Source organism: Choloepus didactylus, chromosome 7 (assembly GCF_015220235.1).
Source record: "Choloepus didactylus isolate mChoDid1 chromosome 7, mChoDid1.pri, whole genome shotgun sequence".
Classification (NCBI taxonomy): domain Eukaryota; kingdom Metazoa; phylum Chordata; class Mammalia; order Pilosa; family Megalonychidae; genus Choloepus; species Choloepus didactylus.
Genome location: NC_051313.1, coordinates 18,451,113 through 18,478,676, shown reverse-complemented (window position 1 = coordinate 18,478,676; position 27,564 = coordinate 18,451,113). Strand labels below are relative to the sequence as shown.

The window sequence follows — 27,564 nt, the reverse complement described above, 5'->3', positions numbered from 1 at the left end:
TATATAGCTAGAAGTGGGAATGCTGGGTCACATGATAATTCCATAGTTAACTTCCTGAGGAACTGCCCAACTATTTTCCACAGTATCTACACCATCATACATTCCCACTAACAATGAATAAGTGTTCTCATTTCTCCACATCCTCACCAGCACTTGTTATTTTCTGTTTCATGAATGATATCTCATTGTGGTTTTGCTTTCCATTTCCCTAATGGTTAATGAAACTGAGCATCTTTTCCTATGCTTATTGGACATTTGTATATCCTCTTTGGAAAGATGTCTATTCAAGTCTTTTGCCCTTTTTAAATTGGGTTGTTTTTCTTTTGTTGTTGAACTATAGGGTTCCTTTATATATTCTGGATATTAAATGCTTATTGGGTGGCTATGTGGTTTCCAAATATTTTCTCCCATTCTTTAAGTTGTCTTACTTGCATGATGAAGTCCTTTGATGCACTAAAGTTTTTAATTTTGATGTAGTTTCACTTACCTATTTTTGTTGTTGGCGTTTGTGTCTTTGATGGAAAGTCTTAGACACTATTGCCTAACACAAGGAACTGATGATGCTTCCCTATGCCTTCTTCTAGGAGTTTTATAGTTTTGGTTTTATATTTAGGTCTTTGATCCATTTGGGGTTAATTTTTGTATCTGGTGTGAGGTGGGGGTCCACCTTCATGTTTTTGCATATGGATAGCCAGTTTTCCAAGCACCATTTGTTGAAGAAACTATTCTTCCCTCATTGGGTGGACCTGGCACCCTTGTCAAAAATCAATTGGCCATAGATGTGAGGATTTATTCCTGAACTCGCAATTTGATTCTATTCGTATATATGTCTGTCCTTGTGTCAGTACCATATTGTTTTGATTACTGTAGGTTTGTAACAAGTTTTCTTCTTTTTCAAGATGGTTTTGGCCACTTGGGTTTCCTTCTCTTCCATATAAAGGCTGTTGGAATTCTGATTGGGAATGTGTTAAATGTGTAGATCACTTTGGGTAGAACTGATATCTTAACAATATTAAGTTTTCTAATCCATGAACATGGCATGTCCTTTCATTTATTTAAGTCTTCTTTGATTTCTTTCAGCAATGTTTTTTGGTTTTCCATGTATAAATCCTTTACGTCCTTGGTAAAAATTTTTTCCTAGATATTTGATTCTTTTATTTGGTATTATAAATGGAATTCTTCCCTTGATTTCCTCTTCAGATTGTTCCTTACTAGTGTATAGAAACACTACTGATGTTTGGGTGTTCATCCTTACTCTGCCACTTTGCTGAATTCATTTATTAGGTCTAGTATCTGTTGTGGATTTTTCACAGTTCTATTTATAGGATCATGTCATCTGCAAATAGGGACAGTCTTTCTTCTTCCTTTGCAATTTAGATGCCTTTGAATGGTTTTTTTTATAAACATACAACACAGATATACCATAGATGTCATTAATTTGATTTCTTTCAAAGCTTTAGAATCAAGCTGTATAAAAATATAGATGCCCCAAAAGAAGATTTAAAATTGCTTCTTAGTAACATCTGAGATTTAGAGTGAAGGAAAAAAAGAAAAGATTCTACATTGTAGAAGACTGTACAGAAGACTACACAAGTTGTGCAAGACCAAGGCTTCTCTCCCCCATGGACTGCAAACAGCTGTTACATCTGTGAGGATACCCCAGAGGGTTTGACCCCAACCCCAGAAATCAGCACAACCCCCACCCTCAGCCCTCACCTGACCACTGAGGGATGGGCCACAGAGGGCTCTTATTTCAAAACTGGATAGAGATAGACAAACCCTTCCCAGGCTTTATGCTTGCAATCCTGCTGGGTAAGGAAATGCATTCATAGCATCCTGTCTATTTTTCCTTCTTGGGTGTGTGGTGCTCAACCCAGTCTCTGAAGGACACCTGATTTCCAGCCTGTGCCCAGCCCCCCACTTCCTGCTTCCTCTCTCCTCTCCAGCCTGGACACTGGGCTTGATTTTTCAACTTCTACTTTCTGGGCCATGTAGTATGGCCCAATACCTTAGTTTAGTCTCCAACCTTGACCTTTCCCTATGATATAAGATAACCACACACAGTCTTTCATTTACCTCTGTCCTTGATTCTGAGGCAGGCTTCATTTCCATTAGCAACATTGTGGAAAATGAACTGCTTCTTACAGCAGATGGGGCATTTCATGTGGTAGTGTTGTTACCGATTTATTTCAAGGGAATTATTAAATCAGTGGTCAATCTTATAACTGAGGGACAATGTTACATGAAACTCTTCCTTGGGTTCAATCTCTACTTATGTCTTGCTGTGGCCACATACCTGTTGGCCTGGCCACACCTTTCTATTTCCTCCTAGGGGGTAGAAAACAATAAGGTGGCATAGGTAACTTTAATGATGGAAAAGAACTGAACTATCAACCTTGGAAGAATTGAGTCTGTGTTAATAAAACCCCAATCCACCCTGTCCACTCAGTAAAGGCAAAAAATATTGGTATTTTGGTTTCTGTTTCTATTATTATTATTATTATTATTATTATTATTATTATTATTATTATTATTATTATGTGGCAGGCTGGGGTTTGCAGATAGCCTTTTATACGTTATGCTGATGTTAAAGGTTAGGAAATCCCGGCCAGGTCAAAGTGCCAATGATCCTTACACAGAGGTTCTATTTGTGAATAATAGTGACAAAAATTGTTCCCATAATTATGTCTTACCCAACCCTAGAATATCAAAAAAGAAAGAAATCAATGCTGACATTTAAAATGAGGTAAGATGATATGAAGTTTTTACATAGAGAGGGTCCACAGTAAATGAATCAGAAAATCAAACTGATTCAGAAATATAATACCATAGAGGGTTCCAGGATACAGCAACCTTAGCCTGCTCGCTGTCATCCTCCACCCCCCAACCCACCCCCACTAATCCTTGTGACCCATTCTACAGTTTAGATTAAAAAATAAAGGCCACTCAAAATTCCCTAGCTTTGTGTATGTTCTACTACCCTTTTAAAATATTCCTCTGCTACCCATTTGTCAAGGCCCAGTTCAAATACCTCAAACGTCTACGATCCCCAGGGTCAAGAAGAATTTTGTCATTCCAGTGAACTTTACAAACCTCTGAACCTCCTTTACAAGGGGTGTCCCAATATATGACATGTATACTTGGTATTCTACAGTCATATCCGTAGCCAGCTATTAATGTTATTGACTAAATCCATCACACAACATTCCTCACTAAAATTGGCACACTAACGATAGTAAAATTTCTCTAGAATAAAAGAAGGTATACCAATGTGTATTCCCTTAACGGCAAAATATAATCTTAAGAACACTGTCTAAAAGAAACAAGACAAATTGCCTCTACTTACCACATGTTATTCCTTTTATTACTGAGATAAGGCAGGGAGAGAAAGACAGCTAGGAGGAAAGGAATGAAAAGTGCTAAGAGACAGTTCAGTCACTTACTACAGTGAGCCAAGGAGAAAAGTTGGGGTTCCCAAAATTAACATGTATCTGCTTGAAGATGCAGCCACTTTCCCCACAAGACCCCCTCATGGACAGGTGAAGACCTCTAAATAGTTGAAGGATCACAGCTGTGGAGAACATGCTTCCGTATTATAAAGTGCAACACTGAATTCCGTGTGGTGGTCGTACCACAGAACACATCTGGCCCATGAATCCAGAGTCTTGCTGATAGATAGGGTTTGGAAAAAAAGTCCTCAGTACTAGCTTCCGTAGGTTCTCCTGTGGATATGAAATGTCAAAGAGCTGCCACTTTATGGAGTGCAGGAGCTGGTTTCTGCCAACATGTGGGGAGTGACATGAGTACTTTCCCACATGTTCCTTACGGCTGACTCATCATCATCATCAAGCAGGGGATGAGACTAGGGCAGCTCTGACTCAGCTTTAACACTCCCCAAGCTGTAAATTTCATAACTCATTTCACATAAAATGCGAAATGGAAGATCGATGTCTTTGAAAAGACTCTCATTAGGCCAACAACTTCCACATGGCACCTTCCTGTGTTCAACAGGAGGTTGCCTGGCCACATCCCCTGACAACTAGGGAACCTGTACTCCAGCAGGTATGTGTGTGTGTGTGTGTGTGTGTGTGAGTTCGCAAGACAGTACAATCCTCAATCTGTTTATTTCTGTGACGATACGTCAAAAATCTCACACCAATATAAAGCTTGAGAGTCTGACACTATGAATCTACCATGGTATGTAGATTGAATTATGCACCCCAACAAGAAAGGCTCTTAATCCTACAGTCCTGTGGAGGTGAACTCCTTTGTAAATAGCACCCTTTGAAGATGTATTACCAATTAAGGTGTGAATGCTTTTATGACTAGAATCTTCCAAGATCCTATTCAGCTGTGGCCAAACTGAATGAGGGTGGGCCTTAACCCATATTACTGGAGGTGTTATCAAGAGAGGAAATTCAGATGCAACCAGAGGAGCCAGGAGCTGAAGTCAACGGAAACCAGAAGAGCAGACACAGGAGAGACAGAGAGGGGGGTGGGGGGTGGGGGTGCCCATCTGATGAGAGGCAGAGGTGCAAGCCAAGGAGCTCCAAGGATTACAGTAGCAGAGCCAGAACATTACAGACTTCGGGGAGATAGCAAGGCCTTGCCAGTGCCTTGATTTTGCCTTCCAAAATGCAAGCCAATAAATCTCAGTTGTTAAGCCAACCCATTGTGTGATAATTGTCGTAGAAGCCCAGCAAACTAAGACTTGCCCTTTGTCTTTGGAGAAGAAAGGAGTTTAATCGGCAGATGTAATTGTTAAAGATGGAGAATTTTAAAAGTTGTTCGGGAAAGTTTTTGCTGGTTAGCTTGACAAGGGTGACCAAATGATATTTACATAAAGATGATAAACTGTAAATGATGCCAATGCTCTTGTTTTAAATGACGTATGACGACTACTATTAAACTCCAAAATACTGGTGCATCAAATATTAAAGCTATTAGTATACCAATTATATTGAGCTGCCAAGCTTTGAAAAGATACATGTCTGATCATTAGGCCAAACTGTCTGTTCTTAAATTGGGCTATCGTAATAGCTGAATCTGGGCACAGTATAATCCTTGTAACCTTCCTATTTCATGTTTTCTTGTCTAACAGTTGTGAATCTATTGCCCACTTTTTTTTTTCTCTCAATTTTTGGGATGCTTGTGAACTGAAGTTATGTTAAGTACATACAGCAGCACTGGAGAAAGACAGTATTTGACTAACAAACGACTAGAGTTTAGTCACAAAGGATTTTACAACTTAAATATCTTACAGTTAATTTTCTATCCATACGAAGACCATTATAATAGAACGCATGTTCTCATATGGACTTTGCATGTCTTGCATATTGAACTAATGTAGTTTTTTTTAAAAACTCTGATTTTATTTCTTGGTATTCAGCTAAACAAACAATGATTTTAGTATTTTTTCATAAGGTATAGATAAACACTGCCTTGCTCAGAATTTTGCATTCTAGAGATCAGAAATTTAAGTCCTTGTCAGACTTTTGGAAGATGTGCACTAATTGCTTCCACTTGTTTTTTTGTTAAAAACTAGTTTAAATGTAAAATTGTCATCTTTAATACTACAGAAAAACCTTTTATCTTAAAAAGGCCAAATTGGAAATAGAGCTTTCTCAAAAGAAGGCCAGATAAAACATGTATTTTAGCAAATTAAACGAGGACATTTTAGCAAGGTATCTTAAACTAAAATGGTATATTCATCATCAAGATAGGAATTCTCTATCTTGAACCATCTATGTTCTGATCATAATCAATCCTTTGTTACACATATGCCTTAAACTTTTATCTAACTTGCTTATTCAGACAATTGTAAAGAAGGGCCTGAAATAATGTCCATAGGGAATAAGGACTTGATACACAATGAAATAAGTTCTGATCATTTTCTCTTTTACTATCATATTCTTTTATAAAGAAAAAAATCAGAGACTGTCTTTAAAAGAAATCAGATTTTGTGCTTGATACTGTAATTTGATTTTCCACACGGGGTTCCCAAGTAAATCTGGACACTGCTTCCAGAATTAAAGCAGATGCTTGAAACAATATCTGTAACGATGCTCTGGGATCAGAGCTGTTAAATGAAACCAGAGGAGGACTCTAAATAGATTAGTGACTAAAGCATGCAACCCCAGCCACAAACAAGCCCAGGTCTACACAGCATTGCTGCCAAGCTCCAGAATTATTCTGGTGGCAGCAACGGATTTCTTTTCTGTGTCCCAAGAATGGAACCTATAGATGTTTGACACTTGAATGAGTTCTCTGAAACTCAAGTCCCTCATCTGTAAATTAAGGGTGTGACACTAGATCATCCCAAGTTAACCATACAAGAGAGAACTTTTGTTCCCTTCTCCAAGGAGATCAGTTGTAGGGAGCAGCTTGGCACATTTCAGAGAATTTCACTGAGTCCTGTTCTGTGTCCATATTCTCTCTTAAATGTACAGCTTCCCTTTACTTTGAGAGATGAGCTTGAGGGACAGAAGCAAAATCAAACAAATCTAAATCCACAATTGACCTTGAAGCTGGACAAGTCATCAATTCATAACCAGATGTTCATCAAGGCCACTGCTAGGTAGAGATGCAACCTGAGGTAATCATGGGTGAAATGATGGGAGGTCCACAATTTCCTTAAAAATACTACAAGTAAAAAAAGTGGGTGGGAGGTACCAAATGAAATGAGATCAGAATATGAGTTCATTTACTGGTGATGGGTTGATGGGGGTTCATATACTACTATCTCTATTTTTGTGTGTTAGACAATTTCCATAATAAAATTAAATATACAAACATACATACCAAAAAGGAAAATTTAAAAATCATCTTTACAGCTTTTACAAGATACACATACATGCCCAGGTCTTGTCCTAGGAGATTCTGATTTAGTAGATTCCTGCCTGGCCCAGAAATGTACTTTAACAAAAAAATAATAGTACTACTAAAGATGCTTCTGTTGCATTATCTGGTTCAGCACCATTACTCTCATGTTACCTCTTCATCCTACAAGGGAAACTGAGGCCCAGAGAGATAAAATGACTTTTCACACTCATTAATGGCAGAGCGAGGTCTATACCCCTAAGCCACATGAATTCTGGTATATGTGGGGTGGGAGTGTGTGTGTGTTTACTGTACTCAACACAATTACAAATTAAAGGCTATCAGAAAGTGGTCATTTTAGTGGTCTACAATTTTGTTATTTTTCACCACCTGCTCCTCCTGCTGTAATTAACAGAGATGGCTCATTAGTATTTAAGAACATCCATATTTGTACTAAACAATTAACATGCTGTAATCATTGAAAACATTTGTCTTATTAAGTAGATTGTGTCCCTTACAACCTGGTTCAAACTATTAATTTACCTAGTCAAGCACGTCTTCATGATACGAACGTCCAGTTATATAGTTAGCATTACTAGCATACAAAGTGCTTTAAAAAATGTTACACTGATGAATTTTCATGATCTGCAGTCTCTGTCTTTCACTCTTCAATCCTTGGCAATCTGCCTTCTTCCATCAAGTCACCAAAAATGCTTTGGAGAAGGTTATAACTGACCTCAAATAAGAAATCCAGTGGACCTTACTCAATGTTAGCCTTACTCAAACACTCTGTAACAACTGGCAGTACTAACAAAGCTCTTTTTTATAGAAAAGTTTTCTCCCTGGAACTGCATTCTTCAACTTCTCTTATTTTCTATTATTTCTTGGCCTCTTTTACTAACCTTCTTCCGTGATCTACTATTTAAATATTAATGCCCCCAAATATCTGTCTTTCTCTTTTTATTTTCTTACTCCATATACCCATTTTGTGTAATGAACTACTCCTTGGCTTCAACCACAAAATCTATGCCAATCCCAACTGCACTCCTTCAGCCCTGGTAGCTCCCTGAGCTTGAGGCCAACTTTCACATTGACATGTCAACCTAAAATGGCAACAACTCGTTCCCACATCATTTCTTTCAAGCTATTCCTTTTTCTTGATGCTTTATCTGATGATAAAGCAACCAAGGCAATATGCTGCATCTAGATTCTTTCTTCTCTGTCATCCATCTAATCTGTTTCCAAGTCTTGTGGGTCTTTCTGTCTCATATGCAAAACTTCCTTTCCACCCCCACTGCTCGGTCTTGGCTGGGCCCTGGACTGTTTTAAAAGCTATATATTAAACACATTTTATAACAGCAGTAATACATCTCCAGTGGGTTACCACCCATAAACACAAGCCCAGTATTTTAGTATGTTTCCCTCTAAGAGTTTTTCTGTGAATTATGGGGAAATAGAGGATAATGGTTGGGACCTGGATTTAAAGTCATATAGATTTGGTTTCCAATTCCAGCTCTACCACTTTCTATCTAGATAAACTTAAGTAAGTTACTTAAGATTGCTGATCCTCACTTTTCTTATTCGTAAACAATGAGATAATAATACACTCTAATTAGACTATTATAAATATTGAATGGGAAAATATTGGCAAAATCTTTAGCATCATTCTTGACCTCTGGCAGGCATTCTATAAATGATAGTTAATATAACTCCTTAAAAATACAGGAGTATACTCTTCACTGATTTGTATTTTTTTCCACACAGTAGAATATTATGAATATCATTTGATATCAATATATACAGGTGTACATTTTCATGTTACTTTCTTCAATGGATATGCCGTCACATATGTAACTGACCTCCATCCTTTTAGATCATTTCTAATTTTGGCCAGCTTAAAAAAAAAAAAAATGGCCAGGAACTTAAGCATAAATACTTGCATGCTCATCTTATTCCCTCTGAAGAAATGTCTGAGTTCAATGAGAAGCATGGTTTGCAGGCCTCTGCCACATGCCCACAGCTCTCCAAAGAGATTGCAGCAATTTATACTCCCATTAACGATATATGAAATTAGCTGCAGTCTCCTACTTAACCTTCTATGTTACACTCCTCCAATCTATTTTTCACCCTGCCATCAGAGTGACTGTTCTAAAAGGCAAATATAATCATGTACCTCCTGGGGTCACAATCTTTCTGCAATTCCCTGTGATATACAAGATAGAAAGTTTTCTCCTCCTTAAGCTCCAGCCCCTGACTTTCCTCCAGGCACTGCACCAGCCAGTTGGCAGGAACTGATTTTCCCTCCAAACACCTTCAACCTTTCCCACTTGAATATCCAATAAACATCCCATACTCACCCAGACCCAAATTGAAACCGTGATCTTCCCTAGCTTAGTGTCAACTTCATCCTCCCAATTTCTCAGGCTGAAAACCTTGGAGACACCCTTGACTTCTCACTTTCTCTTACCACTCACGTCCACTGCCATCAAGAAATCCCAATGGCTCTAACTTCAAAAAAATATTCAGCATTTGGCCACTTCTCCAATGCTCGCTCCCTGGCACGAGCCTGCACCGCCTTTCACCTGCATTACCACAAGAGTCCTCTATGGTCCCCCCCTTTCTACCCCTGGTTCCCTAGAGTCTATTCTCAATACCACAGCCTGAGAGATCGGTTTAAAACAAAGCTCAGATAGGCACTCCTTGGCTCAAAACCCTGAATGATCCCACTAGGGACAGAGTAAATACAAATTCCTGATGGTGGCTACAAGGCTCCACGTCATCTGGCCCCACTGTCCCTCTGACCTCACTTCATACCACCACCACCCATCACCCACCCACCCACTCCACTCCAGCCACACTCTCTCCTGGACAGTCCCCAAATACCCTAAACAAGTTCTTGCCTTATGGCTTTTGCAGAACTATTGCCTGTGTCCAGAATGTTCTCCTCAACTCCCTACCTTCTTGCTTATCTTTTCTCAAATGGATAATACTCATATCACCCGATGTAATATTGCAAGGGGCTGCCTCTCTCAATTTCTCTTTTCTTGCTTTACTTTTTAAATCATTTCTAGAGGACTTATCACATTCTAACATACTATGTAATTTACTTATTATATTTACTTTATTTTTTTGCCACAAAAGGTTTTATTGTTTCCATTTGGTTCATGACTTTTTGGAGGGCTGCAAGGTGACTGGTTAAAAAGACGCATCCTGGCTGGAGGCGGGGGTGGGGGGTGGGGGGGTGGGGTTGCGGGGCTCGGGCAGAAGCCTGGAGAACACAGAGGGGCCCATCAGAGGCCTCTTGAAACCTAGAGGCTCCTGGTTTTGCTTGAATCTATTTTTAATTTTAGAAATTAAGCTTCACAAGGGCAACGATCTTTGGCCATTTGGGTCAAAAATGTATCTCAAGTGCTTAGAACAGTCCCTGGCACACATCAAATAGTTGTCGAACGAATGAGTAAAACATCCCTGGTCGTGTCTTGCCTTAGGGCAAGAGCTGTGTATTCAAGTGACATGGGGACAGAGTCAGGAAACAGAAAGCAACAAAGGACCAAGGGGATGGGGACTTGCAGCAAAGTCGAAGGCCCTGGAGTGTCCATCCAAAGGCATGGACATCCAGCCAGGAGAGCAGGCCTCTTAGTGCCAGGGGATGGGGAAGACCCGACGTACAATTTGTCAAATGAAGATGAAAACCCAGACTTTTACATTAAAGCTTCTAGTTTTAAAATTCTAGCAACTGATTAAAAATTTTAAACTAAACGTACAGGCCAAAAAACTTCCATGCGGGCCCTGATTGCCTGCAGCTGCTCAGCCAGGAAACCACCTCTGCTGGCCGGGCACTGCTCGAATGACACCGATTTGTTTTCCCACATCTCAGCTCCCTGTGAAGGTCTCTGATACCCAGGGCAACCACTTCCTCCTTTGTGCCCTGTGGACACTGGTCTGGCTTCCACACATACCTCTCGCACCTCTGAGCTCCCTAGCACCGAGGAGGCATGTTAACAGCACGCACCTTGTTAAATGAGCAACTGAATTTCCCAGAAAAGCAAACCAAAACTCGGAGAGATTAGAAAACAGCCAATAAACAATGGAATCGGTATTTAAATCCAAGTTTAGACCCCCAAGCCCTTAAAATGACAGTACAGCTTTAAAATAATGTAGATGTCATTCTCAGACCAGCTGGTGCAAATAAAAGAAACCCAAGGTAATGTTATTTTCCTATAATAACAAAAGTATTTAATATTACGTCTCCGAAAAGAGTAGCCTTCTAATTTTTGGTTGAGGACTTATTATTTAAAAGGTACACCATGTGTTCTTTTTTACTTTCATTTTTTATTCTTATTCTTTCTGGTGTAAGGAAAATGTTCAAAAATAGATTGGGGTGATGAATGCGTAACTATATGATGGTACTGTGAACAGTTGATTGTACACCATAGATGATTGTACGGTATGTGAATATATTTCAATAAAACTGAATTTAATTTAAAAAAAACAGACTTGAAGAATCTAAAGAGTAGTATAGTAATAATACTAATTTTCATCAATATGAAAAAGATGAAATAGTCTCAGTATTCATACATAAGATCAGAAGGTATGTCAAAAGATTGCAAATAGTAGCATCCCTGATCTTGTTTCTGCCCATTAGGCATTCAATAAACATTTGTGGATTATTACTGAGAAAAAAAAATGTACCCCATGAGCTTTGTTTCCTTAAGTAGACACTGTGCTTAAGAGTACCATGTTATAACTGCATTATTAAAAAAGGCAAGGCTATAAGTCTCCTAAGTTAATACGAATAAGCAGGCCTACAAAAAGAAGACACTCATATATTTACAATGATTTTAAAGGCATTAGAATACCATAAGGCTAAACAAAAATGTTATCTCAAAAATCCTTTCTAATATGATAGTATCAAGCTTTTTCTGAAAAAGGGTCAATAATAGCTACCATTTCCCTTTACTAAATTTTATACTTTTTAAAAATATACTTAAAATTGAGTCAAATAATGCCAAGAAAGTGTTTGTAAGGGAAAGAGTTGTACATAAATGTAGGAGAATTTTTTTTTTATAATTGATGGATCTCTAAGCAAGTCAAAGCATAATTTCAGACAAAAGCAGATAATTGCATTTCCAGATTTTTCCACAAGATGTCAGCACGTAACTGAACAACCTCAATGCTGGTGATGGGGGGTGTTGTGCAGTCACTAAAAAGAACAATAGAAACCCTTTCATTTCAGTATCTAAAGTTAGAGCTTTGGCAAGAACTCAATAAATGTGTCCTCGATATTTTATTATTTTAAACCCAACTGTTTAATATGCTTTTTACAACTGTTTGCAAATGTTGATATTTTGATATTTCTTTTTTGAAACATTTTAGTTTTCTTCTTTCCAACGTAAATAACTCACCAAATTCTTCTGGCCAAAAGAAGAACCGTAAGGTGTATATTGAAGCCCAGGAGTTCTCCTAGGCACAACACAAACGTTAGCCAATTTGTCTGTGTTAGTAATTTTCCCCATTTTATAGAGGAGAAAATTGAAATAGATCAGTAACTCATCCAGGGCATTTTTTACCAATTATGTTACACCTGAGCAGGCAACTGATGACTCCACAGGAGCCCTTTATACAGATGTGCGTGTGTGCATGTGCATGTGTGTGTTTGTCTGTATTCAGATATTCTTGTCTCCTTACCTCCCTTCGCTTCCCCTTAACAGCTCCCATGTTGAGTTACCAAAACCAGACCAACTAGCCACAGCAATCAGTAAGTAGTGCTGAGACTATCATGCTATCATGCCTTTAACTCACTAGAAGTGCCAGGGCCTGGGAAGTATATTGCAAGTTGTAGTAGAAAACATACAATTTATTTTTTATGGCATGTAAAAACAATCTGCAAAAGAAATGTATATTCAAGTTTTTCTTACATCATTTGAATTCTTTTCTTGCTTTTCATATTTTTCTCGGTCATAAGCCATTTTCTTCAGCAGTTTCTTCATGGCTTTTTTATCTTTTCTATGATTTTCCGTGTTTTGCTTCCTCACTTGATTGACAATAAACTTGGGAATCTAAGAAGAAATGAAATGACGTTTAGTGAGGAAAAAGAAATGGCAGAATCGTAGAAATAATTACTTTTATTTTTTTAAGTTTTAAGAGTAAAGGCTTTGTCCCTCTTTTACGACTATGCCATTTTAAATCCACTATTAGTTAAATCTATAAAAAGAATATGTATCCCATTATTCATCTATCATGTGTACAAAGCTTCCCCATGATGCAATTTGCATCCACTGTTTCAACAGAGAACCCGTGAAGTCCGAGGAAAGGGTGGCCATTTTCCGTACCACATACGCCAAGATTGGAGACTGCCTGAGGTGACTGGTAGTAGAGGGTCTTCCCTTTAGAGCTACCTATCTGTAGCCCCTCTCACCAACATATGGTCCCATTCGAATAACCAGCCAGCCTCTATTGACAGAAGAGAAGCCAAAACTCACCAATAAACAAGCGTGATGTGTAATAGCAAGAATCCAGGGTATAGTTATCCTCAGAAATCACATTAGCCAAAATACAATATGTTAAAAGCTACTGGAATTTAGTATTTTACACTGGCATTTTAAAATTCAGATCTAATAAACGTGCATTAATCTTTAAAAAAATTTGCATTCCCCTAGATCAGTTACCTTTTTATAGAGAATACAAAAATGAATTCAGTACTTATAATCCTACTAACAAACAATCATCACTCCTATCCATTCCCTTGCACTTGGAAAGTTATTACTTTATGTATAAATACTTCACAATAAAAAATGAAAAAAAAAAAAAGAATTAAATAAAAAAAACTCTGGAATCTAGATAGCATCAATCTGTCTTTTCAACAAATTAATATTTGGAGGTTCCTAAATAAGAGAGTGCAACCTTAAATATTATAATTTTACTTAGAGTTTCTTTAGTTCATTTTTCTAAATGCCTATAAAATGCTGCTCTCAAAAACTATAAATTTCACTGGAAAATTAGACCTTAATCAACCAAGCCTCTTATCTGCCACAATGAATCAAATCCCTGATTATCTGTCAAAAGTTGAGCTCAAAATAAGGCTAAAATGGAAAAATCATTTTCAAGAAATTCTCAGCAATCAGCGCAAAATGCATATATCCCTTTAAATAAAGAGTCTATGAAAAATAACTGCAAATGATCTTATTCCAAGATATAATGAGCTTTTAAAAAGATGACAAACCTAAACATTGAGAGAAGGGAAAATGGGCAGAAGTAAATAAGAAGTAATTTTTACAAGCCATGTTTGTTTGACATAATGCCATTATTTTAACATAGCAATTCACAGAGCCTCTTTATACACATGAATAAACTGCCATTAATATTTTCTGTACTCACAAATTTTAAACATAATTTTATAAAGCTAGTAACCAAAATGCAATGTTCCTTTTTAATCCATTAAAGAAAAAAAAAAAGCACACTACACTTTTGATACCATATCAAAATTTTACAAAATTACATTTAAAGTTGCTATCAACAATTATGTTAAGAAATTATATGATCATTCACAGAGTTTAAAAATATATATACTTACTGTCCACAGAAGTTTTTGATACTTCATCAATAAGTGCATGATATTAGCTGTCCCAGCTGCCATGGCAAATTCTCGCTGTTCGCTGGACTTCAAACCCAATGCTTGACACATAAAGAGATTTGGGGCCATCACCATTGCTACATTCATGACTGTCATTTTATTTTTCTCTTTATTGTCAATTACTCTCTGGAGAAATTCAAGCAGAGCCTGGAACAGAAGTGACTCTTTGAGAGTTGTGCTGTACATGAAGATGAGAGATTAAAGCACTGTAGTACACAGGAGTTTCCTTTAATTTTAAAATGAAGTTGTGCATAACTGTGGTCAATTAGCCACATCCAATGGGCCTTGTCATCACAGCTTCTGCACTTGGGTTTTGCACCTGAGACAGTGCAGGTCCAAGCTGGGTGGCAGGGAGGAGAAAGAGGTCACCAACCTCAGACTCATGCCCCACTGGGGCCATGGAGCACCAAAAGGCCTTGTAAAATATCACACAAATATTCACTGGTTTCATAAAGTGCTGCACTTTCATCCTTAGGCTCATTTACTTTTAGGCAATCAACAGTTGGCTGACATGAAACTGGAAAAGAATGAAGATGGCAATGGAGAGAAAGAAAAAGGGGAAGAGAAACCTAGGAGAAGAGAGGTGAAAAAGAAACGAATGAACGAGAAGGGACTTTTCACCAGAGTAAGCCAGATGATGCCCAGCTCGAGGCCACCAACTCCCCACCTTTATTACCAACTCCCAGGAGTCCTCTGAGCCCCACCCCAGGAGCCACAGCTGATTACATCCACAGGTGGATTAGATCCTCTGGCATCTTAACTAATTTTGGTCCAAATAATAATGCACAAGCATGCAATGTTCTCTATGGGCCTGTCACTGTAGAAAGCATCTGATAACAAGCATCTCACTTAGTTCTTCATCTACCCCAGTGAGACAGATGTAGTGATTATCCCCATTTTACAGATGGGAAAACAATGTCTGTGAGAATTCAAGTAATTTACTGACAGACATGCAGCTAATAAAGATTAGAAAAGGAATTTAATTACAGGCCTATCTGGCTTTTGTTTCTGAACTCTTAAGTATGAAAAGAGTCCTATTTTCCATCTTTAGCCCCAAATTCCTACCTTCAAAAGGCCAAATAAATTATAACAATATGGTAAAAGGGGAAAAAAAAGGTATCTATTTCTCACAGGATTGCAGGAAAAAAATTCCTTCTAAGTGCTAACAGGTTGACCTTGAATCGACTGTAGCTGCTCTCCACACCTCAAAAACTTTAAACAAACTGAAAGTATAGCTTTAATATCTAGCAATGAGATTTATGTATCTAATTTCTGGGACAGTGCTTAGAAAATTAAATTGTAATCTAAGTATATGGTTATATAGAAACAACACGTTCTCAAATAAGGACAAAGGATTAATTGGTAAGGTTTGGAAAAATATTTAGTTTTGTTCCATAGAGACCAGAATACTTGTTCAAGGACCAATTACTCTCTTTCTTTAGGGGCATAAATTACAGAGATTAGATAATAAACCATTTTAATTGTGGTATACACATGCAATAAGGTGATTCAAATATTGTCATCAGAATACTAGAGTGTGTGTGTATAGATATGAAATAAATAATAAGATGCAAACCTAGCCTTGCTAAACAAACTGCAGCATTTTTTTCTTCACCTGAACAGTAAGAATGACCCCACTTTTTTTAAGTATTTACTTTATCACTAGTCTGAGGTTGTAGAAGTATCACTGGTCCCACTCTTTGAAAACCTAGCTCTAAGTCACAGCACTGTCTATTACTTATGAGCTATGTCTGATCTTGGGGTAAATCTTTTTCCATCTCGGCTCTTTAAAGCTTTCTCATTTGCAAAATGGGAATATTAACCACATAGCCTGGGAGGATTAAATGAGACAATGTATATGAAGACCTTCCTAAAACGAACAGAAGGGGAAACAGGTATCGATAATGATATTAACAAGGATGCTCTGTTGATATCTTAAAATCAGTCTTCACTATTCCCACAAGTCAAAGGGAGTTACTGTCATTAGTCCAAATGCTCAACGATCCAAGGTAAAAAGATTCTGCTTAAGCAGCTTGCTTACTTTATGCTTCCTCCAGGATATGGGGTGTCACAGGGAAGCTCATCACCCTTAGGTGCACTGTAGAAATATTCTACACAAGTCACCCCTCCAAACAACAACTGGAGGAATGGGCTAGCACAGGATATGAGGAAGAAACTTGGGTTAGGCTTCCTGAAAATATACTGCAATGGAGAGTCTACTCCTTGCAGAACTCAATTCTCTTGCACATACAGCATACTTATTTCAGTGATTCTACTGTTGGACTTTGTGCTTGAAACCTTCATCAGAACTGTTTAATTAAACCATTAAAACTAAACTAAATTAGGAAAAATATTTTTTCCATCTCCCAATGTGGTAGGTTGAACGAGGTACCCCAATGTAGACATGTTCTTAATCCTCATCCCCATGGGTGTGAACCCATTGTAAACAGGACCACCTGAAGATGTTATTTTTATATAAAGTGTGGCCCAAATGAATGAGGATGGGTTTTAATCTATTATTACCGGAGGCCTTATCAAGAGAAGAAACCAGAAGGTAGAAGTTGGAGAAGGCCATATAGGAAGAAGCTGGAAGTCAGCAGAAACTGGAAAAGCAGAGAAGGAAAGGACATTTCATGTGACAGGAGGCAAAGGTAGAAGCCAGGGAACCCCAGGGATTGTTGACAACCAACCGCAGAATGCTACAGACTCCAGGAGAAAGCAAACCTTGCTGATATCTTGATTTTCAACTTAGTCTTCTCGCCTCCCAAACCACTGTTTATGCCAACCCAATATGTGGTATTTGTCATAGCAACCTGGCAAACTAAGACACCCAGGTTTTGGTCCAAAAAAAGAAGCATTTGTCATCTTAGTTATAAAATTTTGTTCCCAATCACCTTATATGCGAAAATGAAAACTACCCTAAAAATTGTAAACTATGTTTTTATAGAGACTTTGAAGGCAATGTCCAAAGAAGAGTTCTAGACCAGTCTTGTCAATGGTAACCATATTGAAACAAATGTTTCCTCCCATAGCTATTTGAGCTCATTTGAGTATTAGGCATATTTTAAAATAAGTCATGAGATTTTCAATTCCCACCTTATGTGTGGTCATTCCCAGGACCGTCACCCAGGCAAGCACCTTTATGTAAATAAGAAAAAGATGCTCCTCCCACTTTCTGGGTAGATGACAGACTTTGTCAAGGGCTCTGCTAGCAAGCAGAGGACAGGCTATGAATCAGTCCCCCCTTTGATCCTGGGTAGGTGGCCCTGCTTAGGCCACGACCCACACACCCACACCCCCACACCAGAGACCCTGTCTCCAGTTCAAATCAAAACAAAGCCTCAAGTTGCCTTGTCAGTTACTCATTTGACAATCAGTGAAGCAAACAATTCTTTCTGAGTTAGTAAAGAGAATAACTCTTTGGAAGTTCTTCAGTAGCGGATGTAGTGTTTTTATTCCAGTGACCCTCATGGGCTGTTTCATCCAGGAAAGGTGACTATTAACATTCACTCCATAGCCATTAAAGAAATATCACTTATATAGTTATAGAACAAAGAGTTTTAATGAGTAACAGGAAAACTTTTCCAAGACTTATCAACTGATGCTCTTGCTTTCATTTGCAGACATAATTTTATTTTAAATAGTGAGGAATATAGAAGGTAAAGAGCAAGGGTCCCACCCTCACCTGTATAAATAAATTTTTTAAGGTAATGACAAAGCTTAAGGTAAATACTTTTTCTAAATTAAAAGAGGTTTTTTTTTTCCTTTTTATTTTATGAAAGTTTGATTCAAAACTTTTACAACTACTCCACAAACTCTTGCCCTTAAGGAAAATAAATCAATGTGAAACATTCCACTAGTTATTATAAAAGCCTCTGACAACACTTCTAAAAAACAGTTTAAATGATATAAATATTACACCAAATCACATTGAAATGATTATATAAGTCAGAAACTCAGGATGGACATCTAGAGATGTAACTAGAATTTGTTTGAGTTGGCCTATCTTTTGGCTACCAAACATTTCAAAATCTTTATGCCTCATTTACAACTCTACCACTTGGACCTGCAAACAATTTTAACATCTTAGTTGAAAGCAACAGTGAGTCATAATTGACAAGCCTTGGGATTTTCTATATATATATATTTATTTTTTTCACTCTACCAATACATGCTCATTACATAAATATTTGGAAATTGCAGAGAAATAAAAAAAAAAAAAGAAAAAGCCAAAATTTCCCATGATTCTATTGACCCAGTGAACCTCAATCATTTGTTTTCATTTAAGAAACGTTCTAGTGAAAACATTTAAAAAAAAAAAAAAAGAAACACAACCCTAATAATGTTAATAACATAACCAACCCAATAAATTAAAGAATTTAAAGATTTTTCTTTCACCATCTGTCTTTAAAAATAGGCCCTTTTTTTTACAGCCTGTGTTATTAATATTTCCAAGATAAACAGTATTGTTTGGCCACATACAATGCAAAATTACACTGCTTAGTTCTAAGAGATATTGAATATAAATGAACTCAGCTGACCTTCAGCGTGTCCCTGTTTGCATCAGGTAGGAGGATGACAAGAAGATTCAATGCTTGGAGTTGTTGCTTCTTGGTTGGAAGATCTGTAAACAGATTAAATAAGCCTGAGTTCTTTTCTTTACAGAAAATTTTTCTTTCCTTTCTTTTTTCAATTTTTAAGCAAAAAGAGTTATTTGGCATAAACATTTATTGTGAAATGTAAGACACAGTGAATGAGCAGCAAGCCTTGTTGAGAGTGTGTTTGTGGGAGATCAGTAGAAGCAGCTGCTGTGACAGAGCTTCCGCTGCTCAGAATGCTCACTTCCAACTGTGATCATATCACTGGCGGCCTTATGTTTGCAGACATACCACAGTGCTTTGGAAATAATTTCAACTTCTGCATAATTATTTCCCAATGAAAAGACATAGAAGATTGGACGATCCATGATATGGTGTCAGGGTAAATCTGCAACAGTCAAGTTTGCTTCTTTTAATGGGGAGTGAACAAACTACCTGGTAAGAGTCTGTTAATTCCAACAGGAGTATGTAAAACGGGGACCGGAACAGAACAGGTGCTCAGTAAATGTTTGTGGGATGAATTAGAAAACCGAGTAGCAATTAAAGAGTCTAAAAGGACTATTATCACTGATACCCATCAGTTTCAGTAATCCTTAACCCATTTAAGTAATATTCACAGATATGTGGAATTATTCCAGTATCTGTTTTTTCAAGGATAAATTTGGTTCTTTAATCCATATCCAGGGATGTATGCAAAATACCACAATTTAATTATTAAAAGAAGAATATTTTGGAGAGAACATAATTTCAGTCACTTCTCTCCTAGAAATTCTGAAGAAATGTTCTGATACAAGATGACTCATGAGAACCGCTCACTATTGCGTGCTTTCTGGATAGCCTGGAACGGTTCTGCCTGACAGGGTAGCTCATTGTAATCGTTAACAGGACTCATTTCACTCTCAAAAAATAGTCCCAGTTTGGAAGATAAATTATATAGTCACTCAGGGGTGGTTATGGCATTTTTTTATGGCCTCTATTGAGTAAAGTGGATAATTAGGTCAGTACTTAAACCTAATAATATCTGTTTGCTTTGGAAAAGGAATCAAGAAACTATTGGTGACATTAATTTGGACCTTGCCCGAGACCACAAAGCAGTAAGACCTGAGAAGTTTGTTGTCCATCACCAATGAGGCATCAAAAGGCTTGGTTCCATGTTTCTGCATGACAATTTCAAAATTTAATTTTTCAGGCAGTGCTGACAGATTCTGCCCCATCTCTTTTGGCTTTTATGATAACTGTTACTCCACAGCTTCTCCAGTAAATGTTGCTTTTAACACTTGGCAAGAAAAATGTATCAGAGATCTTGCATGACTCATACTATTACAAAAGGAATGTGAAGTCTCCAGGTTTTAACCCTAAAATATATTGTATCACTTAAATATCATGCAATGATCTGTGCCCAAAGAGAATGCTGTGCTATCCATGTCAGAGATGTATATTTATAAAGTACAAGGAAAACGAGGTGTGGCATTTGAGCACCAATTGACATTAATGAGTCAATTTGTCTACCCAAATATATCTGGTTATATTCTTCATCATACAAAGCATCATTAAAACAATAAACATGGATGGATTTAGTACAAGGACAGCATCAGAATGGGACAGCACTTACTCTGGACAGTCTGAAAGGCTTTGAGATATTCTACACTGAGCAAGGGCTGGGGCAGCTCCCGAATAAAGAGCTTGAGAAGGCTGGCTGCATCATGTTGCTTGACACTTTCCCAATTAAAAGTTCCTTCATAAAACTTTGCTTCCAATTCTTGGCAAAGATTCTGCAAACAGAAGAAAAAAATTAAAAAAAAAAAAAAAAGCAAAAAAATTACCAGTAAGTGCATTTTTTTTCCTGCTGGGAGTTTGATGCATTTGCCAAAAGAGATTCTGCTCTTTAGAAAATACATCTAAAACTATTATCAAAGGCCAATATCTTTCCATTACTAAGAAAAATACCACTCTCCCCACCCCAATTGTACTCAACCAATGAAAAACGGTATCCAAGACCAAAAAATTCTAAAACTTTAAACTTTTTCTCAGACACTCTATAAATCTTAGGTAATAAAAGTTTAATTAAAATATTAGTTAATCAATGAAATCATACAATATTTGTCCTTTTGTGCTTGGTTTAGCTCACTCAACAAGATGTCTTCAAGTTCATCCATGTCATCGCATGTATTAGAACTTCATTTCCTTTTAGGCTGAATAATATTCCACTGAACGTAGATACCATATTTTTTTATCTGTTCATCAATAACACCTGTGTTGTTTCCATCTTTTGGCAATTGTGAATAATGTGGCTATGAACGTCAGTGTACAAATATCTGTTCAAGTCCCTGCTTTCAATTCTTTTGTGTATATACCTAGTAGTGGGATTGCCAGGTCACATGGTAGTTCTGTACTTAGCTTTCTGAGGAACTGTCAAACTGTCTTCCACAGAGGCTGCAACATTGTACATTGCCACTAGCAATCGATCAGTGTTTCTATTTCTCTGCATTCTCTCCCACACTTGCAATTTTCCATTTTTTTTTAATAGCAGCCATTCTAGTGGGTGTGAAATGGTATCTCATTGAGGTTTTGATTTGCATTTCCCTGGTGGCTAATGATGTTGAGCATCTTTTCATGTGATTATTGGACATTTGTGTATTTTGTTTGACGAGATGTCTACTCAAGCCTTTTGCCCATTTTTGAATTGGATTGTTCATCTTTTTGTTGTTGAGTTGAAGGATTTCTTTCTATATTTTGGAATAGTGAACATTTACCACATTTGTAGTATGAACTCACTGATATGAAATAATTAGAACAAGAAAACTATAGAATTTAGAATATAGGATACCAGGGGATGGGGTGGGGGTAAGGAATGGGAAGTTAAGGCTTAAAATGTACAGGGTTCCTGTTTGAAACAATAGAAATGTTTTGGTAATGGATGGTGCTGATGGTAGCACAACACTGTGACCATAATTAACAGCATTAAAATATATATCTGAATATTGTTAAAAGGGGGAAATGTTAGGTTGCATACTACCATCAGACAGAATGTTTTCTGACCTACTGTAATGTTTCTTATATTCATATAAGTTGTCCATGTTTTACTTTTTCAATATTTTTTGTAGATATTGACAAATCAAAATATTAGATATTAAAATTGATACAAGTTCTCTATTTATATTGGTGTAAGCTTTTCTGTAACATGTTAATAATATCATCAGCTACTATTTATTTCTGGAATGAAACAATGAACATGTTAAAGTTGAGGGTATCCAAAAAGAGCAGCGGGAAAATTCAGTAGAAAAATTTTAAGAGGGCTGAGCTAATTTTTGCTATGAAAGAAAGAGCCTTCGCTATTTTAGAATACAGTATCAAACAGTTGTTTGATTATTAATAAGATTAGCTAGCTATTACAAATGATAAAATAATTAAAAGTATTGATATTCAGGTCCAAGACCTCAAAGGACAAATGAATCAAACATGGAAGAAAGAAAACATATTTTTTTAAAGTGTATGTGAGTATGTATGAATGTTTATGGACATATAACAACACAATTTGTGTACAATGGAAATCTTGTGAAAGTGCTTTCAAATTCACAAAGAAATGCTCATTGGATGACAAAAAAAAAAAAAATCTGCAGAACTGCACTATACAAACAAGTGAACCCTAAGTTAAACCATGGATGATAGTTAATAGTATAATTACAAAAATGTGCTTTCATCAATTGTTAACAAATGTGCCACACCAATGCAAGGTGTTAATAATAGGGTGCTAAATGGGAATCCTGTATTTTATGCATGATTGTTCTGTAAACCATGACTTATCCAATAAAGGAAAAAAGTAGTCAAAATCATCTTCCCATTTGGGGGCTCTACCTAAATACTATAGTTCTTTATTAAATAAAAAATTATTAAAAAAAAAAACAACCAAACCAATGTTTTCAATTATATAGAATTATATTACACAACTAAAATACATACTTAATCTCTGAGCCTAAAGCAGAAGGCTACCTCTGATTAGTCACCTCTGGGAAATGGAAAACCAAATTCTATAGCAAATGAGGCATTAAAATACATCAATAACCTGTAAGTTGGCTGTAAGGAACACAGCCAACCAGCTGAAGAAATTGGTTAAGTCCATGTAGAATTAGAAATACCTAGCTCATTTACCTCAAGGACCCTACAAAAATCACCCAGGCAAATTATTACTCATAAATCAATTTAGTCTCATAATTACTGTTTTCTGTATGCTTTTTTACAGTGGCAAAAATCCTAGTAAGTTAGGAATCCTTCCAAGATTCTGTTACTTCCTTCTATTATTGGAAACAGTTTTCTCAGAGACTGTTCTTTTTATTTTGTAAGGTGGCTTTGTCACATTTTCTCTCCCCACACAATCCCATCCTCTACCAATGATTTTTGTGATCTTGGAAATACATGAAGGTAGAACTAGAGATAACAAAGAAAGAGAGAACATGGCGGGTGGGGGACAAAGACATTTGGTAGGGCAGGAGGGAAGAAGCAACAAAAATTTTTGCATATTATCCCTAAATTATTTATAATGGACCAGCTGCTGCATAATTTGGTGTGTGACTATAGGCTGGGTGGAAGAGTTGAGCCAGCTGAAACCACTTAATTGGCGTTTGTAGAAATTACACTAAGTTGAACTTGTCTCCTGAACAGCGTTCTAGTCACAATGCAAAATACCACTGTATTCATCACTCTGTACTAAAGTAAACTCGGGTTTATTGCTTCTGCAAGCTTGCCACCATGCTCTGCAGAAGACAGCCCACTGGGGGATATGAACAGTGAATTGAGGTTGGTGTTCTTGCTGACATGGGCACATGAAGTCAGGTTACCTGTTTCTGAGGGATTATTTCTATTTAGGAAAATATACTTCTCCCAGAACTTAGAAGCACACACAATTGATTACTGGCTGGTGGTGAAACTGCCTCAGGTATTAGCCAAAGAAGTGAAACACTGGCAAGTTATCAAACTTGCAGACCCACCAAAATATTTTGGAGAGTTCTATACACCAGAAACCAAACCCTGGGGACACAAGCTGAAATCAGTGAGCAGGATATATCAGGTTACTCGAATACTATTAAACTGAGATCACTATGTGGTAAGAGCCAAGAAGGCTGAAACCAGTGTTCCAAATTGAGGAAACTTATCAAAATAAGCAGGTGATGCATGGCTGGAGTGTATGACTGATAATTCCACTGTTGGCAGGAACACAACCTGTGAGTCACTGGTGAGGACAGCTCTCACCAAGAACCATTCTGGCCTTCTCCACCTCTACAGAATCCATAGAGAACAGGTCTGAAGGAAAAGAACAGATACTATATCTGCTGTCATCCTATATTCTCTTGGATTTTCGAATTCAGGCAGACAATATATTGGCCCTGGACAGTTGCTTGTATGATCAAAGTTTAGTGATAAAGCTGGATTTGAAACGTAGTTAGGGTAACAGAGATAGCTAATGATTGCTAGCTCAGAACTTTTCCTAGATAGAAATTCCAGATAGAGCTAAAATTCTAAGTATAAGATCCTTTTAAAATGCAAATACCCTGGTAGTATGCATCATCTCTCGGGTAACTCCACATTCATCATGCATTCCTTGGAAGATTTATTCCATAGAGCAGGAGTTGGGCTACAGAGATGAAACCTGAGGAGGTTGGGAAGAAAATGCCACCCAGAGAGAAGAGAAAGGGGAATGCCTGGTGTTCCATTTTGCTAAAGCTGCTGTTATGCAAAATACCAGAAATGGATTGGCTTTTATAAAGGGGATTTATCAGGTTACAAATTTGCCATAAAAGTTCTAAGGCCATAAAAGTGTCCAAACTATGGCATCAACAAGAGGATATCTTTACTGAAGAAAGGTCAATGGCATCCGGAACACCTCTGTCAGCTGAGGCGGCACGTTGCTTGTGTCTGCTGGTCCTTTGCTCCTCGGTTCTGGTTTTAAAATGGCTTTCTCCAAAATGTCTCTGGGCTTCTATCTCTCTTAGCTTCTCTCTCTCAGGACCTGTGCATCCTTGCTTGTTCTCCCAGGGTGTTTCTCTCTAAGCATCTGGGGGTCCTCTCTTGGCTTCTCCGGGGCAAACTCTGGGCTTCATCTCATAGTTCAGCATATCCAAACATCTTTCTGTCTGCCTCTCCAACCTCTGGGTCTGTGTCAGCTCTTAGCTTCTCCCAGGGGCAAACGCTGGATTAATATGTTGGCTTCTCTCCAAAATGTCTCTCTCAGCTTCTCTGAGCAACTTCCCTCTGAGACCTCTCTTAAAAGACTCCAGTAAACTCATCAAGATCTAACCTGAATGGGTGGGATCACATTTCCATGGAAATAACTAATCAAAAGTCTCACCCATAATTGGGTGGGTCACATCTCTCAGGAAACAACTTAATCAAAAGATCCTACCCATAATAAGTCTGCATTAAAGAACAGTCTTTCCTGGGGTACATAACAGTTTCAAACTGGCATACCTGGTAATCACATCATCCCTTTCACAAGCCAGGCTACCTGGCCAGTAAGACAAGGAACTGTGCACGCTCAGGGAAGGAGCTCTACTCAGCAAAGTGGTTGAGACAGGCTCTTATTTTATCAGCCCAAAAGACTATTGTCAAGAAACCTGCTCTGCTCACCTGCTGAGCCCATGATTCCACCTTTTTTTTTTAAAAAACTCCACTGATACTACTCATTCTGACTACACCCATTGCCTGTCCCCTGCTAATGCTTTGACTCTGTGTTCTCTGTTCATCAGAAGTAAGGCATTACTCTTGTTTTCTGCATTTTTACTTTGGTTCCTATTTTATTTTTGCACAGTATACAAATTAAAACCATTTGCCTGAATATTTATTGTTTTATTATTATAGGTAATATGGTGATTTTGAAAAATCAAAGCTTACAAAAACAGAAGGGACTGGAGAAAAACTGAATCCTCACTGAGTTATAGGAAGTTTTACTGTTTTTATTTTGCCTACTTTACTAACAATGGGGAGGACAAGTAAGCTTTGAAAATACAAAAGTATAATTAAACCATAAATCTTGACATTAGTAGAACCGAGAGATTACCTTGATTCTACTGGCAGCTCCTGGTATTCGTAAGAGGCCTTCAGTTTCCAAACCTCCCTCTTCGATTCGAGAAACCAGCTGTGTACAAACAGAACATTCTGATTTTGGTATTCACAACAGGTATAATTCCAAATGCAACATCTGTTTCACATATAAGTAAGTGAAGCTGATTGCAATAACATGAAAACTGAATTTTACAATGTTTTGAATGCTATTGCAATACCCTATCCTTTCAACCCATAACTCCCAAAACTTCAGTTAAATTTAGAAAAAGTTGGGTCTTATTCTCCTTCCTGACAGAAGTGTAGAATTTCACACAACAGCTGTAGTATTCCAAACAAATGGAGAATGAAGATATTCATTTTTTAAAAGCAACTAAAAAATCCATTTCATCTGCTTTTCCAGAAACATATATTCTGAAATCAAATAAATCTTACGAAATTCTAATATTTGCACATTCACATCTTGTTTTTAGTTTGGTCAAAGAAATAATTATTTACGGGATAACAGGGAAAAAAACCCATTTACAAATATTCATTTTTAGGCCTTTAAACTTTTGGTGGTAAACTTAAAAAACAATTCCTGTCTATGACTTCTCAATCACGCCCAATGGCCAATGGAAACATTCCAAACTTCTCTACTTTGGGAAACTCACTAAAATCACAATTAAAGATTTTTTTTTTAAGGCAGAAATCCACAAGGATAAGGCAAATGGAGAAAATACAATGACAAAATGTTGGAGGCTGGGAAGTAGAGAAGACAGCGGTTACTTTCTTGGCAGAGTAGTCTTCGGATCGGAATCTGCATTCCCCTGGCAGTAGGCAAAGACTATAAACAGAGTGCTCTTCTATTTTAGGGAAATCAATGTCCCTGTTCTCAATTTAAACATAAGGCATTTACTAGCATCATGTAGGTTTTCCTTCCTACTCACCCACTCTTGTTTTACAATAGCCTTCTCCTACTTCACTTTTCCCTCATTCCAAATCTTACTACAATACTCTCTGCGCTGAGGGTAAAATCTTCCAGAGTGCTAAAGGAATGTAAATTTTTTATTTTTTTTTCAAGGAAGCCTCCTTTAATGATTAACCAAGGCACTATATATTACATAGAGCTTGCTGTTTTTCCCTTGCTTACACCAGTGTCTGTTAGGAGCAAAGCATGCATCATAAATGAAGTCTTTTGACCTTTGTCTAGATGCTCTGAAATCACAGATATTGTAGCCTGTAGACACTGGAAGGGATGGCAATTTTTCTTTAATGACCTCACCTCTTCTATCTCTGGATTATTGCCAAAGAATGCACTGATCTTGAGGGAGTCTGGTAAGAATAAAGCAAAGAATAGTCTCAAAATTCTCCCAAGGATTTATTATTAGCTGAAAAGAGAAGCATCTTTGACTAGTCAAAGCAGTACACCATTTTTAAAAATTCAACTGGAATATTTTTCAGGACCACATTTTCAAGTTA

The 27,564-nt window shown here is 37.4% G+C and overlaps 1 protein-coding gene across 4 annotated transcripts in view; it reads right to left on the bottom strand.

Moving 5' to 3' along the window:
• ARHGAP18 (Rho GTPase activating protein 18) overlaps positions 1 to 27,564 on the bottom strand; it is a 136,808-nt gene that overhangs the window by 8,849 nt on the left and 100,395 nt on the right. For all 4 annotated transcript variants that reach the window (XM_037842957.1, XM_037842959.1, XM_037842958.1 and 1 more), the window contains 5 exons: positions 26,102 to 26,179; positions 20,663 to 20,822; positions 18,994 to 19,076; positions 14,393 to 14,599; positions 12,738 to 12,878 (listed from right to left, as the gene is read on the bottom strand). In XM_037842957.1, coding sequence (XP_037698885.1) covers positions 12,738 to 12,878; positions 14,393 to 14,599; positions 18,994 to 19,076; positions 20,663 to 20,822; positions 26,102 to 26,179 — 669 coding nt within the window. The remainder of the gene's footprint in view (positions 1 to 12,737; positions 12,879 to 14,392; positions 14,600 to 18,993; positions 19,077 to 20,662; positions 20,823 to 26,101; positions 26,180 to 27,564) is intronic.